The 18,786-nt window shown below is 39.8% G+C and overlaps 1 protein-coding gene across 3 annotated transcripts in view; it reads left to right on the forward strand.

Annotated features, from left to right (window-relative positions):
• The window catches only part of PREX1 (phosphatidylinositol-3,4,5-trisphosphate dependent Rac exchange factor 1), a 127,487-nt gene extending 111,706 nt beyond the window's left edge, over nt 1-15,781 (forward strand). For all 3 annotated transcript variants that reach the window (XM_015647498.3, XM_015647499.3, XM_015647497.3), the window contains exons 27-40: nt 539-627; nt 1,003-1,085; nt 1,693-1,783; nt 3,408-3,536; nt 4,226-4,267; nt 5,794-6,011; nt 7,028-7,127; nt 7,756-7,899; nt 8,537-8,651; nt 9,084-9,150; nt 9,892-10,079; nt 10,724-10,826; nt 11,369-11,436; nt 13,609-15,781. In XM_015647498.3, the coding sequence (XP_015502984.1) occupies nt 539-627; nt 1,003-1,085; nt 1,693-1,783; nt 3,408-3,536; nt 4,226-4,267; nt 5,794-6,011; nt 7,028-7,127; nt 7,756-7,899; nt 8,537-8,651; nt 9,084-9,150; nt 9,892-10,079; nt 10,724-10,826; nt 11,369-11,436; nt 13,609-13,651 (1,480 nt within the window). In that variant the 3' untranslated portion in view covers nt 13,652-15,781. The remainder of the gene's footprint in view (nt 1-538; nt 628-1,002; nt 1,086-1,692; nt 1,784-3,407; nt 3,537-4,225; nt 4,268-5,793; nt 6,012-7,027; nt 7,128-7,755; nt 7,900-8,536; nt 8,652-9,083; nt 9,151-9,891; nt 10,080-10,723; nt 10,827-11,368; nt 11,437-13,608) is intronic.
• Nucleotides 15,782-18,786: the final 3,005 nt, after the last annotated feature.

Below are 18,786 nucleotides of genomic sequence, written 5' to 3' on the forward strand. Positions count from 1 at the left end.
CTTAGTATTTTTGATTACTTTCAGTAAGAATAGTTAAAGTGAATTTAAAGAGAGGAGATTTAGTCTAGAATTTTCCAAGTGTGCATGAGCCAAGATTGGTGTGGAGATCACTTTCACAACTCCTCTGCTTCATTATAGGATCTACAGGGCCTAATTCTGAAGTGGGTTAGATGCCCTAAGTTTTCTCTCCCACCTCCAGTATCTGTGCTACTGCAGCCTCCCTATATGCTGGATTTGGATGCTGCAATACTCTGAGAACTGGTAGCAAAGTTTAGTGGAGATGTCTGTTCTCATTATTTCCAGAAGCAGGGTGATGTATTACACATTCAGCATTAACTGCAATTAGAAGAAGGCATGCTGTGGCAGTCCTGCTCCAGAGTCCTTGCTTAATGACTGTTCTGCATGTCATTAGTTACAGTAATTTAATTTTCACAGAACTAAGTTTGTGGGGACAGTGCTAATAAAGGCAGAATAGCAGTGTGGGTGCCTGGGTGTGGAGACAGCTTTTGTTCAGTCCCCTCTGTGCTCTCCTTTGCAGTGAGTGTAACAGTAACCGGGACTCCGTGTTGTCCTACACCAGCGTGCGGAGCAACAGCTCTTACCTGGGCAGTGATGAGATGGGGTCAGGTGAGTGTGTGCACAGGTCACAGGCATCCTTCTCCTGCCCGCTCCTTCAGCAGCGCTGAGAAGTCTGCTGATTATAAGCACTTGCGTTTTTAATTTGCACCCGTCTCTTCAAAACTAATCACAAGAACATAAAGATACAGATTTGCCTTTTTCTAATAAAACACAGTAAATTTGTAGCATGGGAGAGGTATTAGGCAGGGATAAGTTTCTTTAATTGTTGGATTCTTGCATTATATGAAAATAATGAGTATTTCGATTTAAGAATTGGAGATAATGCACCAATCATTATTTACTTCACACCAGGATGAAGGTGTGCCCATGCCTCATCAAAGATCATGTTTGTAAGTTAAAAGCTTTTAATTTCTCCTGTATTAGGAGATGAGCTTCCCAATGATATGAGGATACCTTTAGACAAGCAAGACAAACTTCATGGCTGTCTGGAACACCTTTTTAACCAGGTATGGAAGGTGTTACTTTTACACAGAATTTCTTTCTCTTTATCAATGTCAATCAAGAAATTGGAAGTACTAAATTGTGTTATGAAATAATATTTTGAGGAAGGCATACTTTTGAGATTTTGGGTTACAGTGTAAGTAAGTACATTATAGGACAGTTTGATGAATCACTTTTGTCTGTTATTAAAGTTGCCTTGTGATATAAGCAAGGCTGACTTGCCTTACCTAAGGCTTTGAGACTAAGGGAAAAAAAGCTTTCATGAAGAAAACTACAAACTTCTAATACTTTGTTTGATATAAATGGATTACATTTGCAGATTTCAGCTGATTTCAACTTGTTCTCACAAGTTTAGCATGCAGGTGTGTTTATAATGTGTAACCCCAGAGATCATCGTTGTGCAAAATGCTGTTATTAAATGTTAAGAGGCTTTTGAGGCCAGTTCATTGCTACAAAGTCTGACTGCTGTGTGTCAGTTGTTCCAAAATTGTTGTATAATAAATTGTTCCTTACACAAATAGTGCAAGTGCTTCAGCAGTTTCCCACAAGAGTTCAGTTCAGATTTTCTTCTGCAAGTCTTACTGACACTGATCGATAACAATACAATTGTAGGTTGATGCAATCAATGCACTTCTAAAAGGACCAGGAATAAGTAAGGCCTTTGAGGAAACCAAGCACTTTCCCATGGACCACAGTTTGCAAGGTAAAGAAATAGATTGACTGGATTTAATAATGTGATTTCAAAGACTTAAGAGCTTAACATGAAAGCATAGGTGCTATGGCCACACATGCAGTCTACCCAGTCATGTATTAGGCAGGTACTGTGTCTGACCAGGGAAATTTGGTATCTCTAAGAGGTCATTTTCATTGGAATTCCTTCTGCAACCCAAAGAAGCCTCTCTTGTTATATGCTGCTCAATTCTCAAAGCTCTTTCACAAGTTTCCAAATCCCCGCTTTGATGTTAACATATTTGAAAAGGCACAAAGTAGGGATAGTCAGATTCAAGGTGAAGGAGTGCTCTGATAGGCTGATGAGGGGCTGACCACAGGAGATCCAAGGCACCAAAAGTTCTGCCTCAGTTTACTTAATGACTTACTGTTTTTCTTCAGATGGATGATTGCCAGAGTAAACTCATCCTTGCATAACATTTATTTTGAAAACTGATTCCTGTGGAGAGCAAACAAATGATACCATGTTTTCTTTTTCCTCAGGGAGCATGATGACTCTTTAGTCTCAATGGTTTTGGGGCTCAGGATGTGGTTTCTTTTCTGCCTGAAATACACAGGATTTTATTTTCTAAATATTTGCCGCATTTCCTTTCCCACTTGAAAACGGAAATGTTCCCTACTACTCTTGCTGTACCTCAAGTGCTGCAGGAGGTGAAAGCTCCAGCCTCTCATAGGCTCTGGTTTTTAGTTATGTTGGCAAACTCTAGAACTAAAGATCATTTCCTGCTTTTCTTTTTCTTGTCTCCAGAAATAACTCCTTGAAGTTCTGTTATATGTACATCTCTACGAACACATTCACATTTGTGTAGAATGTTAGCCTTTCCATGCTCCCTTGGAATGAAGTGAAGAAATAATAGACATTTATTTTATTTTGCTTAAACAGAATCTCATTTATTAAAAGTAGATTAATTACCCTGAGAGAGTCCTTTAGTTAACTGATCACACTGAGGAGCAGACAAGCCCTGCTTACACTCAGCTGGAATCCTGGACCACAGTGTCTGTTTAATAGCTACCACAGACACCTTTTTGTGATGGATGGACATTGGCATGCTCTCCTGGTCCTGTGCATAATTTTTTTTTTGTTTGTTTCTCTGTCTGCTTATGCACTTCATCACCAACAATGGGGTGTTTGGCTTACCTACATAGCTAAGTCATGGAGAATAAATTTTTTACTCTACAATGAAATAGGTAGCTTTCATCAGGTGAAAGAAAGCAGGATATTTCAGAAGTTTTCATCAGTATTACAGGATGTGACAGTTGCAGCCATAAGTTGATCTTATTCTCTGGATCTACCCAGTACAGCTGCCTGCAGGTCATTAAAGGCAGAGGAAGGAGGGGTTCTATGTCTAGAAGCTCCCTGCACTGTGCATGTCAACCAGGCCCACAATCCTAAAAGCAATGCAGGGAGGCTGCTGATAATGGAACTATGGGAATAGTCTTTTGCCCTCTCTATTAGTTCTATTTGGGAACCTTTTGAATTCCTAATTACTGCTATTGGTACTGCGTCTCTGCTTTCATCTGTATTCACATTATAGCTCCTGAGCTACTCTTAGTTATGTGCCATTTCCTAAATGGCTAACACACTCCATGTTTCCTAGAATTTAAGCAGAAGGAAGAAACTACAGTTAGGTGCCGGAATAATATTCAAGCCAGCATTCAGGAAGATCCATGGAACCTTCCACTGCGCATCAAGAACCTTGTTGACATCATACAGAAACATGTGGAAGGTCTGTAACTAAGGAAACGTACTAGCTTCAAGGAGAAGAGATCTTGATCAAATCTAGCAGTTGATTTCATAATTTTAACTAATTTTTTAATAAGGCTGTCCTGGGCTCTAGAGATGACCAGGTAGAACAGGTTACAGTTTGCAGAGTCCTGGTGCTTTATGGTAAAATTGCATCTGTGCAGCAGCTCCAAAGAACCTTTTCCCCCTACTTTATTTCATCAGCCCATTCAGATTGATGTCAGACTCATCTGTCTCCCTGTGCTTTTTAAACCATTTTAGAAAATTAAGAGATGCTTGGTATGTTCCAAACATTGAAGTCAGTGCTAATCAGATATTACAACACCCTAAACTGTTGTAGTCTGGTTGAACTGAAACAGGAGATGAGACTGATGTTTAAAGATCAGTGTGAAGCACTGCATAGAAATCACCTCCTTAGGGATTCATGTGCAAATGCAATTTGTTTCCAGTAATTGGTAGTTAACAGAGCATGTAGCCAGTAAAATTCTTTGCTTTACACTTAGGTTTCTTCAGCCATGAACATGTCTGTGCAAGTGAGGGCTACCAGAGTAAATAGATATGGCCATGCAGGTGCCAGGGATTTTTGGGGAATGAGGAAACTGTTAACCAGCTGCAATCACATCTACCTTGGTATTATGTTGACTACAGAATTTCTTTTCTTCACTGTTTTAGATGGGAAGAATCAACTGCTTTTGGCCTTGTTAAAATGCACAGGTAAGGGGGTTTAATTTTTTACAAAACAGCAACATACCCAAGAAGTCCCTAAGACAGGGTTTTTCTGTCTTCATTTTTTCCTTTGTACAACCCTCCTTCCCAGATGGAAGAGAGCCCTCTCTTCTCTTTACTCCTTCCTGCTGTGGTGAGAATATGCAGTAAAAACGAGATCTATTGCACAACTTTTTTGAGCCCATGTACTCTGTCATCATTCCAAACAGAGCAGGCATACTGAAATTACAGCCAAGAACAGACAAAGACCTTAAATGTGCAAGGAGAACCCAAATACGCTTGGCTGTTACCACACACCAAACACTGTGCTTTCAGAGCAAAGGACAGGTCTTTACAAGGAGCCTGGGCACAGTCTTTTTGTAATTGTAGCACTTATTTGGTGTCCTTTGGTTTGAAAATTATATAACTGGAAGCTGGTGTTTCACTGTGCCACACTTGATTCTCAGATCTTCATAGAATGAAGATCAGGGATTTGTATGGCTCTAACTTACCTCTCAGCTCCTGCCAGGACTGGTCTGTGAGTCTATCCAAACCCAGCTGCATGCCAGTCTACTGACCACAAAGGCTGAGTTTGGATAGCAGATAAATTGTCTCCCGAAGTGTCTCTCTATGTGTGCCCCATCTCCTGCAGCATTTCTATGAACACCCACTGGAAAGAAGGATGGTTGCCCTTAAGCTGAGAATATGGCCCAGGGCCTGGAGTGTGTAGTGAGTCTATTGTGTTCAGTGCTTATAAAAATAAACCAGACCTTCAAAGGCTCTGGCTGATGTCTTCAGCTTCTTTCCCCTAGGGAACAGTGCCTTGCCAATGAGAGGCTGCTGCAGAGCCTGCTGGAGGGGCTGGGGGCACCTGGGAAGTAACTCTTTACTTATTCATGTGCCTCTCTGGCCTGCAATCACTTGAAGCATGACAAGATTGATTTGACCAGCATGTGGCTGCCTGACAGGCATACTGGAAGCAAAATTAACACAGGGGAAATTCTCCCAAGAAACAAACCAATTCGTACCGTATGGATGGGCCCAATTAATGCATTAGGCATATGGGAAGCCCACAAAATACAGATGGATGGGGGAAGATTAATAGCCCAGGAGAGATGTAATAGTGGACACCTTCTTTCAATAATTCTCTTGCTCCTGTAAACATAAAAGGAAGGGAATCAGTCCAGATACAGCTGTAACTAAGGAGTTAGTTACTTTCCAGTCTTTAGTTTCTTTCCAGTCAGAAGGAGCATGCAGATTGCAGAGGGAATAATGAACAGTCAATTGGATAGAGAATTTTGGAACATGCACATGTTCCAGCTGTGCTGTCTGTCTGTCCATCCAGGTCAGACAGCAAGGAGAGGTTACTTGTGAAGTCAGTGCAAAGCTACAGCAGAAGACAAATGTCATGTGCGCGCACACACACACACACACACACACACACAGAGACGCACAGACACACTACTTTGCTGGCAGTAAGAAGGAGGAAGAGTATATTCATGATTTCTTTATGCTTCTCTCCCCTTCTCTGGCAGATACTGAGCTACAGCTGAGACGTGATTCCATCTTCTGTCAGTCTGTTGTAGCTGCTATTTGCACCTTTTCAGAGCAATTACTGGCTGCCCTCAACTATCGGTACAACAACAATGGGGAATACGAAGAGAGCAGCAGAGATGCCAGCAGAAAATGGCTGGAACAGATAGCAGCTACTGGAGTTTTACTGAACTACCAGTCTCTTCTCTCCCCCACTGTGGTAAGATGAAGAGTTGTGGTATCCTCAGGTCTGCTTACATTTGCCTGTGTGATTCTGTGCCAGTCAGCAGAGCCAGAGCGGTTGAACCTCTTCCCTGTATTCCACCAGTGTATTCAGACTCTCACTACTGCAAACCGGAGATTTCCACAGCTGACAACCAAGTGCCATATTCCTTATCCAGTCATATTCACCTCTTCACAAATGCTGGACCCATTGTCACACTAGAACACACCAGGAAACAGTCAGCCTTCATATTTGAAGCAATGCTGCCGCATTTAGAGAGGTTTTAGTGCCCAACTGTTGGTGGCACGAGTGTCCCCTGCCATCCCCTGCTGAGGACACGCATGTCCCAAATGGGTGAGGAACTTCTGAGTATTGCAGGAGTTCAGACAAACAGAGTGAAGTCTCTCTCTCGGGTCTGTGGTGCTGGGGCTTGAGGCACAATGAAGAGGAGCTGTGTTTGCATAGTTCATCTGCACCTAATGAACAGATGAGCCACAGCTACAGGAGATCTGCTGAAATTCTAAAAATGCTAAGGAAAGAGAGGCATCAAACAGACAGGTAGCTCTGATATTATAGAGAAGGGAGGTTCTTTTCTCTACTTTGTAGCCATTGTAGATTGAGTATGGAAATTTTTTAAAAAATAAAATCCAAACTATCTAGGCTATTTGTTTACATTGCACAGAATGTATCAGTATTCATTTTGCAGTAACTGTTCAGCTGTTCTTCACCTTTGCGTGTATAAAGTTTGGAGAAGGAGATCCCTTCAAACTTACGCAGTTCTTGAACCTCTCTGCTCTGTGAATCACATCAAATGACAACTAAGCAAAGGGTGGTTAATGTATCACTCAGTTTAAAAGCTGTTAGTGATTTCCCGGCTGGGATGGAGCTAATGGAAAGCTCTGCACTCTGCTTTAGGTTTCTTGAACCAAAACATGCCCATAACAACAGTACCTTCCTGTCACTCATCTTCTGGCAGATAATAACCTATTTGTTTCTGTGGCCTTGCCCTACAGAAGGAGGAGCGCACCATGCTGGAAGACATCCAGGTCACTCTGGCTGAACTAGACAAAGTTGCCTTTTTTTTCAAGCAGCTGGATGAAAGTCTTGTAGCAAGTGAGTATTCTCTGTTTCTTTGAGGCACTTTTTTTTTTCCCCCCGTATGTTCTATGGTTTAATATCCAATATGATTGTAAATCTGAGAGACTGTGTCACACCTAGGGAGCACTGGGCAGCTTCTCTGAAGCACCACTGTGCTCCCTCAGCTTCCCCTGCAAGCATAGGGCCCCTAAAGCAGGACTGACACGATGGAATGGTGGTGTGTGTGTAGCTGTAGCCTGTGCCAGTGTGCCTTATTTGTGTGATTCCATATGGGGGGAGGAAATATGACAGAGAATTAGCACCATGCTCCCTGTGGTGAATTCCCAGCTTTTCAGTGTCCTGTGTCTTACCCTGCCAGATCTCTCTCTTCATGTCTGTTGGCTATGAAGTGCCATGAAACAACATGAGATTCTAATTATTAACCATATTTACTGTATTTGGATCAAACATCATACTAGGTCACACTATGATCTTTTAAGTATAAGGTTTCAGAGCCTGCATTCTCTCCACAAAGGCTCTTCCTTATTGACCTTATGGTGGAGATGTGATATGTCATTAGGTAACCTAACAAACTCAGATAGCAGTAGTTTCACAATTCTCCTGCTGTGGTAAAGCAGCAAGTGTTTTATCTTTATCTCTCCAGATACTCATGTCTTCTACCACATCGAAGGAAGTCGTCAGGCCTTGAAGGTTATCTTTTATCTTGACAGCTACTACTTCTCCAAACTGCCTGCTCGTTTTCAGAATGGGGGAACCTTGAAACTGCACACAGTTCTCTTTACAAAAGGTGTCTATAAAAAGCTTTCTTGAGAAAAAGAAGCTAACTGCTGATTTTGAAAGATCAAAAATAATGACCATGAAGCTCTTAAAAAAAGCAGCTGAGACCTACAGACTCACTTAGGAAGCAGTTATTTCTATTTTAGGAAAGCCTAGGGAGTGCTAGACTTTAGAATTAGACACAGTCATGGGAACAAGATGTGCTGGTTTGGGACTTTTTTTCTGTCTCAGCCATAGAGACATTATACTGGACTACATGGATGGTTTGGTCTAGTGTAGGATCAGGAGATGTGCCCAGGCTACAGAGAAGTGTTTTAAAAAGCAAACACTGTGGCAGAACCGTCTGGGCTAGAAATCAACTTGGTAAGTAAATATTCACACCAAAATACAACAAAGGAAATTTCTTTCAAGGGACCAGCAGTGGGGAGTAACTGCTGTCAGACAGAGCTGCCTTCTGTGAAGCTCACCTTTGTGATACTACCACTGTACTCCCATTCTAGGGAATGCATTACATGTTTAGAATAATAGAATCAGCCTTGGCATGATCCAACAGTCATCTACTGAGAAATGAGATGATACAGAGATAAATAATTTTTAAAAATCACTGGTATTAAAACATAGCTTTAGTAAAGTGTTTTCTTCTTCAGCTCTGGAGAGTACAGAGGGGCAGTCACAACCAGCTGGTTCATCTCTAGAAGAACTCCCACAGCAAATTAATGGTATTTCACTCGAAAAAGTGCAGCAATACTACCGTAAACTCAGGTATTTTGTACTTCTGCTTTGCCTTAAAAGACACTGAAAATTTCAGAGCACTCCTTGTTAAGGGCTTTAAAATTGAATGAAAAAGATGTTTTGATCTTGATGCGGTTTTTGCACAAATAGGATTTATAGAGATCCTCATTGCGTGGGAAGCTTGGTATTTTCTTCCAGTAGTTTAGCCCATTCAGAAGGAATGCAGATTTGACCTCAGAATTTTGTGCAGAGCTAGAATTATATTTTTCTTAATGGGGATTTGGAATACGTTAGCACAGAATCTGTAAATTATTGCAGTCACTATGGTTCAATAAGGAAGCAAATCTTCAAGTGCAAGATTTTTAGCATAGCTTTCTGTGCTGTTTTATACAAGATAGTATACATATATGTGCTTGAAGTGGGGAAACCTAACTAATGTAGGACCTGTTGGCCTTTTTGCAGGACATTTTACCTAGAGAGATCAAATTTGCCCACTGATTCCAATACTACTGCAGTGAAGATTGACCAGGTATTGTTTCTGTGGGGTTTTTTGCAACAGATTCTCTCATAGAAGTATTATTTCAACATCTCCAAAATTCCAGTTGTGGCATACCTGTGTGGTAGATCTATCCATACCCAAACAGCATTTTAAAATATTCCCAACCTCAATGAGGGAATCTGAATTTCTCTGAAACTTGGCTACAGTTCTTTTGTTGAGAAGAAAATGTGCAGAATGTGGGTAGACACAAACCCCCTTCACTGCAGCACTAAGAAGACCGTATGTGACCCTGCCTGCCCTTGTCAAACACGGTGTCTGATACCAGACAGAATGAGCTCTTTTTCCCACTCAGGCAGATGCATGAAAACAAACAAATGTTCAATTTGCAAGTTACACTTCGTTCACTTTGTACACTTCATTGCAGAGAAAACAAGAAAATAATGCTGCCCAGAATCTCAGGTATAGGCAGTCTGTCTAACTGGGCAGGTGACGTGTGGATATGTGCATGTGATGCTACTGCAGGGAACAACTGTGCAATTTTTGTAATTCGCATTGTAAACAATCTGTGTGATTTGTGATAAAAAATTGTTCCAAGCCCAAGTAGTTTTATTTTGCCACTTCCAGAATTCATACATATTTTAAATAGTTGTTAATGTGTGGCAGTTACTGTGGTGTAGAATACTGTGCTTAGACAATAGGATAAAGACTTGTAAATGTCTTTATAGCTTGAAGGTGTTATGCCACTGATTGTTTTTGTATTGCTCTGTTTAGCTTATTCGTCCTATCAATGCAATGGATGAGCTTTGCAGGCTGCTGAAGTCTTTCATTAGTACAAAGCCAGGGCAGTCGGGATGTTCCAGCAGTGCCTCCTCAGGAGCTGGCCTGCTGCCCATATCCTCTGAGCTCTGTTACCGTCTGGGAGCCTGTCACATCACCATGTGTGCCACTGGGATGCAGAGGTGAATGAGGGTTAAACCTGGTTATGGCTGCTATGATGGCAGCTTCTGTCCTTTCTAGAGATGTGATCCTATTCAAAACAAAATAAGGTAAATTTTAAGGGAATGTAATAAGGACCTAAATCTGCTGACATCCTTACTTCAGGGAAGGTTCTAACTTTTACTTTTGTTAATAATAGTATTGACACAAAAGATTTTGTGTTTCAGTGCATTATCCAATGCAACTGTCCAAGTGATCTCCTTGCACAGAACTTGTAGTCAGCATTGTCTTCAGTCACACACTGAAAATTTAGGAAGTTGCTCAGAAATAGCTTTAGAAACTTGGTGTGCACACACATTGAAACGCACCACTGTTCTATCAGTGTCTCAAAAGTAAAGAGTAATTTGTGAATTCTTTTAAGATGAATCAATGCAGAACAGCAGTGACACACAGCCTTGTAGTAATGATGCTGGAGACTCAAACAATTGCACTGTGCAGGTGCAACAAGACTGAGGTCATTTAATAGTTTTGTATGTAAGAAAATCTACAAAAGTAAATAAAAGTAAATAGCTAACAGAAGCAATACCTAACAAGTAAGTCTATACTTACTTGTTTATACTTTTGAAGCTATGATCTGTGATTTCCTAACTCTTGTTCCCTTGTTCAGGAGTACACTGAGTGTGTCCCTGGAGCAAGCAGCCATACTGGCCCGCAGCCATGGACTCCTGCCCAAGTGTATCATGCAAGCTACAGACATCATGCGGAAGCAGGTAAGTGTTCGCATGTGTCTGCTGCGTGCCACCATTGTCCAGTAACATAATGATGCAAAACCCAGTTTATTTTGGTGTGGCACGGTACTTTGTGCGCTGCAAACCTACATATCCCAACTCCTACTGATGGCTGAATTATTACACCTGTGTGTGACAGCAGCACTGTTAACTTTTGCATGTTCAGCCCCTACAACAATTCAAATCTATGCCTCAGTATATATTGTGTGTGCCTTAAAGGTTAGAAAAGAAAGAATGTGCAGTATATTTAAGACAATTTCTGTACAGAAGAAATCCAAGTCTCAATCACAGTGTTAAAATAGCAGAAATTACCTAGTGCTAGACAGCAGTGCTTGTAAAGTGCTTTGTGACTAATTTATCTTTTAAGTTAATATAGATGATAATTGTATCCACCCAATGGATTCAAAATCTTTTTGAAGTAGTTAATGGATTCTCAAATAGGAATTATACTTCCATTATATTTTTTCCTAAGGATCGTTTGCTTTATCAATACTGTCAGTACCATAAATTCTCTTTTTCCACAGGGACCGAGGGTTGAAATCTCTGCCAAGAATCTGAAAGTGATGGACCAAATGCCACAGCATGCACCTCGGTAGGTTATTATGAATTATACATTTTCTCTGAGTGCTGATTTTGTTTCTGTAACAATTGTGGAGTTCCTGCTATAAGCAAAGGTGATCTTAGTTGCAGTAGTGGAAAAAAGGAGAAAAAATAATATTCTTTTTTCTCCCTGTACCAAACTAAATACACACTGTAGATTAATCAACTTTGCTGCTTATGATTTGCAGATCATCAGATTCAAAGGTTTCTGTATTTTCTGAATCAAACATAGCTGATCTGTTTTGGACTGTTTCTATGAGTTGGCAAAGCTAGTGATGGACAGTCATCGCTGGAATGTTTAGAAAGAAAAATTCCTGGACAGCAAATATGATTGCAGATATGCACAAATAATACAGTAGTGTGCTTACAAGAGTCTGATGATTTAGTTCTAGCAGAGCAGGTTTAAGAGCAAGCATTTCCAGTCAGAGTAACCACGCAGTAATGCAGCCCTAAGAGGAACCTCAGTTGCCCAGGGTTGTATATGGGTTTGTCTAGAAGGCAGCTATGAAAAACTGTACATTTGTGAATCCTACTGCACCTAATGGGAGACAGAGATGTTCATTTCTCTCTATGAGAGAATAATATCTTTACTTTTAAGTAAAGTCTCTTGGGTCAGTTTCTTCCAATTTCACCTCTCAGAGAGAAAAGAATGTTCTTTAATAAATTGTAACATAGCATTTTCCCACAATGGCAGTAACGATGTGTCGTGGTTTAGATGACAATATATGCAGAATCCGTCTGTACAAATACTAGAGAAACTTCTGATTCTGCTGTTGTTAATGGCATTGTTTACATGAAGGCAAAACAGTTCAGAATCCATTTTAGAAAAGGTCCAGCAGAGTCTGTGCCATATCTTCAGACAGAACAAATGTGTTTGCTAGTGCCTGAGTCCTCCAAAGAGCACATTGGTTCCGTGTTAAGAAGACTTCCTTAAACACTGATACCTTATTCACCCATTGAGACTTCTGAGTTAGTCTAAATTAGCCCCTCTTTTAATTTTTCTTTTTTCTCTCCTATCCACTCCTCAAAGTGTTCACAGAAAATTAATTTAAACTTTAGAGACTGTGGTGATGCTTCCTCTAACTTTCTCTAGTCTTGGTTCATTTTCTCAGAGACGTTAAAGAGTAGAATGTTGCATTTAGAACCTTATCCTTCTGTTGCATTGTAATTGATATTTCAAAAACAAACAAAGCTCTGGTGTTGGCTGCTGTACTATGGCCCAGGTGCCATCCATCAGTGTTTTGACAGTGTAGTTATTTTGCCTTATTAATGACCATACATTACTTTGGCTCCATTGTTATGGCCATAACCATGTTACCTTCAAAAAGAAGCAGTTTTAAAAACAAATCACAAGATGAGGCATTTTTTTCTTTTGAATACACTCTAAATCACAATGATAAATTCCAGAACTATTTACTTTAATTATTTCAGGGCAACAAAGATCAGATATGTGTGTTCCTGCTGGGTTCCACCATAATGCGAAATAAAACTGAGCAAAGTTAAAAAGAGATCTGGTGAACTAACTCTCAGGATTATATTTCTTAGCACAAATCTGTAATAGCTGTCTTGAAAGAGAAGTTATAAAAGACTTGAGTTTATTCTGATATAAAGAAGAAAAAGCCAAGAAAAAGCTCACAAAGTCATACATGAATGACAAGTCAACATGTGCTTAGGTTTAACCACTGTTCACAATTTGATAATCTTGTGAGTCAAAAAAATTCTCAGAAAAGATGACTCTTAATTTTAAGACTTGTTCAAGCACAACAACAAGCAGATATGTTTATTTTTATGTGTTTGGTATCCAAGCCTGTGTAAGGGGGGAGAACTTTTCTGTTCAGGAAAAATTCTGAACTGACTTTAAAACCAAAAGAAATAGAAAAAGAGAGAAGGCTCTGTTGAAGAACCAAACTGAGCCAAAATTAAGAAGTGATGGAGAGTCTCAAATAATATTGTAAACAATGATTGTAAATACTTTAGTTAACAAGTGGCTAGTGGTACTTCTAAAGTTGCAATTACTAAGATTAAAAATAGGAGAATTCTTGATATGTCATTACCTCTAAAACTTGCAGAATAACAAAGAAGCTGCTGACCCTCATACATAATTCCAGCAACTTTGTTATTATCCCTATGATCTTTAATTCCCTACTTTTCCTCTGTACTAAAGACTCTATAGGTTGTGCCAGCCGCCTACAGAGGGGGATTTATAGAAGTAAGAGGCACCTCTTGGCAGCCCCACAAGAGCACTCCGCTCTGAGGAGCCCTGGCCGAGGACCCTACGGACTGACCCCAGTGGTGCTGCTGTGCTCTGGACCAGAGGGACCTGCTGGCCCAGGCATCAGGAATCTGCCTTCGAACTCCTGGAGCCCATGCAGGATCCATCTATTTCTTTGACTTCTTGAAGAAATTCTTGAAGCAAGCACCACAGGCAGGAATGGCTGCTGGCATTTGCCAGATGCCTGGAAAATTACCATTATTCAAGAAAGCGCAGTTCTCCTGGCGACTTGTTTGTGCAACCACCAGAAAGCTGTGGACTTCAAGATACAGCTTGGTTCAGAAAATGATGCTGGACACGCCTCTCTCCCTGTCCTGCCCCAGGCACCCATTTAACTGCCAGCAGGTTTTTGGACAACATCCTTTAGTGGTAGTTTCATAAACCCCTCTTTTTCAAGAAATGACCTGCACTTTTGAGCAAAGAATAGCACAACTTATGGTTTATTCAAATAGGAACATAAAGAATTTCTTCTGGAGTAATTTTCCACTTTGGCCCAGTGAGAGAATCTCTCTATGCTGCAGAGTATACATTCCATAATACTTCTTATCATTATTTCATTTCACTTACTGTAGCTTTCAGGTTTTTGATTAACTCTTTTTACTAATGCCCTGTGATTGTGTACTCTGGAATACAGTGCTAGTGAAGAGGAGTGTAGGATTTTTAAGAGAACATTATAAAGAAAAAATACAGTCTTATAATCTGATTATTTGAACAGATGTAGTTTTTAAAACAGGTCAGAAGAACTATACTTATTTATGTGGAGTGGAATAATATGTGTTTTCAATCATCTTATTACATGTACAAGGTTAAAATAAAAATTATATTGTTTAAAATGGGACCAATATACTGGCAGTTACACAGCTACTCCCAGCTGACTGAAAAATCGACATTATTTAAAACCTTCAATATTTAAGTAGAATTTAATACAGTTATTAAGATGTATTAGGGATGCTTTTAAGTTAAAAGAAAAAAGGAATAATGTATATAATGTTCTTTATTTTTTCTTGTTTGAAAAATCATTTTCCATTCTGTCGGTATTGCCCTAAGCACTGTAGTTTTTTTCCAAATTACTGGCTGAAACTAATGAAAGCATGTCAGCAGTCTCAGGACAGAAATGATGTTCCTTTGGAGTGAGTGCCTTAACATGACCAACCCTCCCTAACGTGGCAGGCATACAAGAAACTCCCATTTCCTGTTCCTCCGCAGCCTCCTTTAAACAGCTCCCAGTCAGGAAACCCAGGAGCGCTTTGCAGTAATGTATATTTTAGAAAATAAAGGTTTGGGGGTTTTATTTGTGTTGTTTGTTTTTTAGTGGGCTTAATTTTATTTTATTAACATCCAAAGCAACTCAAAAACTAAAACTGGATGTTTTCATTTGGACATGAAAGTTTCTTTAATTTTTCTAATCTTCTCTTGAACACAAAACTGTTTATGACAAGTTGTGGGAATGCAGTTTGTTCTTAATCTTGTTTCTTAATTTTTCAATATTTGTTTTCTTCTCCCACAGACTGAAATAATTTTGGGGAAGGAAATTCCTTTTTTATTTTATCTTTTTTTTTTATTTCTTTTAACTGTTTCTGTTGATCTACAGCAAGGCTGGGGGGAACTAGGACAGCCCATGGACTGCCAGCTTTGGGATATAGATTTGGTACTGGGGGTCCATTCTGGACTGCAACCAGATAAGCAGATCTCTATTTCAATGCACTTTTTGCTAATTTTGGAAACATTACTCTTATCATTTGCTACTTGAAGAAAAAATGGATGATTCTTCACTGAATCCTCAATTTCAAATGTACTTAGTACTATAAAACCACATGAACACCCCAAAGTAAAAAAGAAGCCGTTGGGCAAGCCCTGTCTGTGTCCCCATCAGCTGTGCTCCACAGAACAACCTGGGCAGGATCCTGGCCCATGCCTGCAGCCTCTGGCAACACGAGAGATGCTGAGAAGGATGTCCAAGGGCATTTACACTGTGCACTGTTTTACACTGAAATGTATGTGTTATTCTCACTGAAAACCTGAGAGATGTTTTTATTATTAAAAGTTGGTTTATATTTTAAGGGAAGAAGGTTGATCTTATTTTCTGTTCCACCCTTTAGTTCCTTCACCCTGCATTGTGTTGAGCAGTTTTAAGTACCAATATACTTGTATGGCTTGGGGAGCAGTCGGAAGTTTGAATGGTAAGGGGAAAGTTGGGTTTGATTTCAGCTCAAACTGACAGTGTAGAGCTGAACTCTTCCTGTTTGTGCAGTCCTCTAAAGCTGGGGGGGAGACCACAGACTCATGTTACGGTAGAAAAGGAAAAACTGGTTTGATGCTTTAGAACTGTGGGGTTTGAACCAGTGCTGGGAACTAACAGGTTCAAGTAGAAAAAGAAGAGGGCAATGGACAAACCAACCTGCAAGCGAAGAAAGATTAGGTCTGCAGAATTTCCAGGGCTAAAAGCAAAGAATCAGGCCTGGCACAACAGAACAAATGCATATTCTGTAGATTTGGAACATCTGATACAGTGGAAGTGAGGAAAATGTGGAAAACGGTCATGATGGAGAAGATGGGAACTATAGCATCTTGATGATGAGGTGGGTGGGGTTGGGTGGCAGCTGCGAATGGAATTCCTTGTGTATGTGTCTCATAACTGAGTTTGCTGAATATTTTCATTAACCACTGAAGCACAGATACTGGCAGGCTGGGGTGATGCTGATTTGGGAGACACTAATCTTGCGAAGGATCTTGGTAAACACACAAAAACACACCGAAGGACTTTGAACACTGAAGGGGATGAAATGAGTGGAATTACGTTTTTCCACACAAATATTAGCTTATGCTGTTGAAGATTGAACAAGATATTTTGCTTTATTTTTTTGTTAATTAATAAAAGGACCGGTCATAGAGTTTCTCACAAGATGACACAGGCATTTTGATAAATCATGAAAGCTCAGCCTGCACTAGAAAACAAATGGTCAGTTATTATGGAGAAGTATTCAGGCTGTCTGCTGAAGCCAGATAATTAAGTGAAAATGCAGTAGCTAAGTGTTGAAGTAAACAGATGCCTTTATAAGAAAATAATAATGAGAAAGGTAAAGACAGTTCAATCTGAACATAAATACAGCCTGAAGGAGAAAAAGTGATTAGGGCTAAATACTGGCTAAAAATTTTCCTTCCATCAGGCTTTGACAAAAAACAACTTGTCCAAAGCAAGTTGCAAAGGCTGAAGCAGTGCCTGGTGCAGCAGGAGAGCATACAAGCTGTCTCCAGTACTGATTAAGATGGATTCTCTGAGGAGCTAAAGGCAGAGAAAGGTGAAATTGGTGTGTGTCAAAATGTAGGTTGACTGTATATAGTCAATAAAATGTCAGTAAACTCCCTTAGGTGGAGTCCTGATCACCCTTGAGCTTACAAAGCATATGATTTGAGTGAGCAAAATTGAGCGATTGAATTTGCTGTAGAAAAAAGTGGTAAAATCCACGAGTGACATTAGTCACTTATTGCACATGATGGTTATAATAATCTCATTGGGGCTTAAGATCTACTATCAGAAAAATGACTGATATATTAATGCAGTTTTTCCTAACATATCCTATAGAACCAGTCAGCCATTTGGTTTAATTATTACAAGTTACATATCAAAAAGGTAGTTCTTTACCAAGGATTTTACATCCAAAAATCTTTCCCATTTTTGGAGGGTGTTGTTACTCCTCCGGTTCCTAACAAGGGAGGTTAGCAGGTACAGAGGGTCTAGACAGAAAGTGCCCAACAAAACCAGCCCTTGCTGTTGTAAAGCTCTGAGTCCTGGGTAAAATCCTGAGCAGATTGCTCAGACTCTCTATCCATTTCAAACTGGATTAGGAAAAAAGCAATAAGCCTCCTGATTCTTACACTTCTAAACTGATCTAAAGTGTTCTCTATCCTGTTCCAGCATGTCTCAATAAAGCTGTTTCTTTTGCTTTAGGACACACTTTCTTCAGCTCTCTCACCCACTGGCAGCAGTGAAAGCAGAGAACAGTGTCCTGGCTGGTGTGAAGAGCAGAGTTACCACGACTTTTCCAGTCGTTCTGGAGAAGCCAAACTGCTGCTAAATGGAGCTGCTTGAGCTGCCAAAGCTCCCTTGGAGCTCTTTAACAACCCCTTCTGGTTGTCGTGATTCACTATTTGAAGAATACTTCTCGTTGCCAAAATGACTCATTTTGTAAAATGTCAATTAATGCACTGCAGAGTCTGCAAAAAAATAGATCTGTTTTTAAATGAATTATGATTTAAATTAGTAATTAATCTTTGAATCAAGTGATTATTTTCTTGATCCTGCTTAAAATTAAATTTAGTTATAAGCACTTTGAAGGCAATGCAGAAAGAGTCATTATTATTTAATCAGCTTTAAATTGCTTACATAAGTACTTACACGAGTGACATATTTTCATCTTGAGATAATTAAAAATAATTAGTATGGCTTTATCACAGTTTTAATGTGCAAAAGTCAAATTCACATTATTAGAGGTGCTTGAATACTGGGGTTTTGGATGGAATTTATCTGCAAATTATCACATGAAAGTTAATTTTGCTATCACATGAATGCAAAGTTTGCAGAGAGTGATTTGGCCAGGATGCATCATTCATCTCTCATTCCATGTGAACTCAGTTCTGCTTTATTTTTCAGGGAGTTTATTATAGTTTCTGGAAATAATAAACAATTTTAGAGCTGGTATAACACCTGGTGTGTCTTGCTGCAAGAAATAAAAAACCTCGAGCCTTACTTCTGCCTGCTTGGGTGTAGTTTCATTAAATTCAGTGGAATCAGTGGTACAGAGTTACCAGTTATCAGTGTTATCAGCAACAACCAACAGGTTTGAGCATAACTCAAATGCAACAGAAGTTTTCAACTTTTTAAGCAGTAGTTTAAAACTATGAAGTAGGGAGCTGTTTCACCTCTATATGGATGGGAAATGAGAACAAGATGTAATTCTAACTGAAATGACTGCATTTTTATGTAAAGATCCATCAAGCCCTGTCGTGACAACGACAGGTCAGGTCAGTTGGGTGCATTGCCCTTAACTGGTTCTCCCAGTGCTGTCCTTT

This window comes from Parus major, chromosome 20, assembly GCF_001522545.3.
Source record: "Parus major isolate Abel chromosome 20, Parus_major1.1, whole genome shotgun sequence".
NCBI classification, from domain to species: Eukaryota; Metazoa; Chordata; class Aves; order Passeriformes; family Paridae; genus Parus; species Parus major.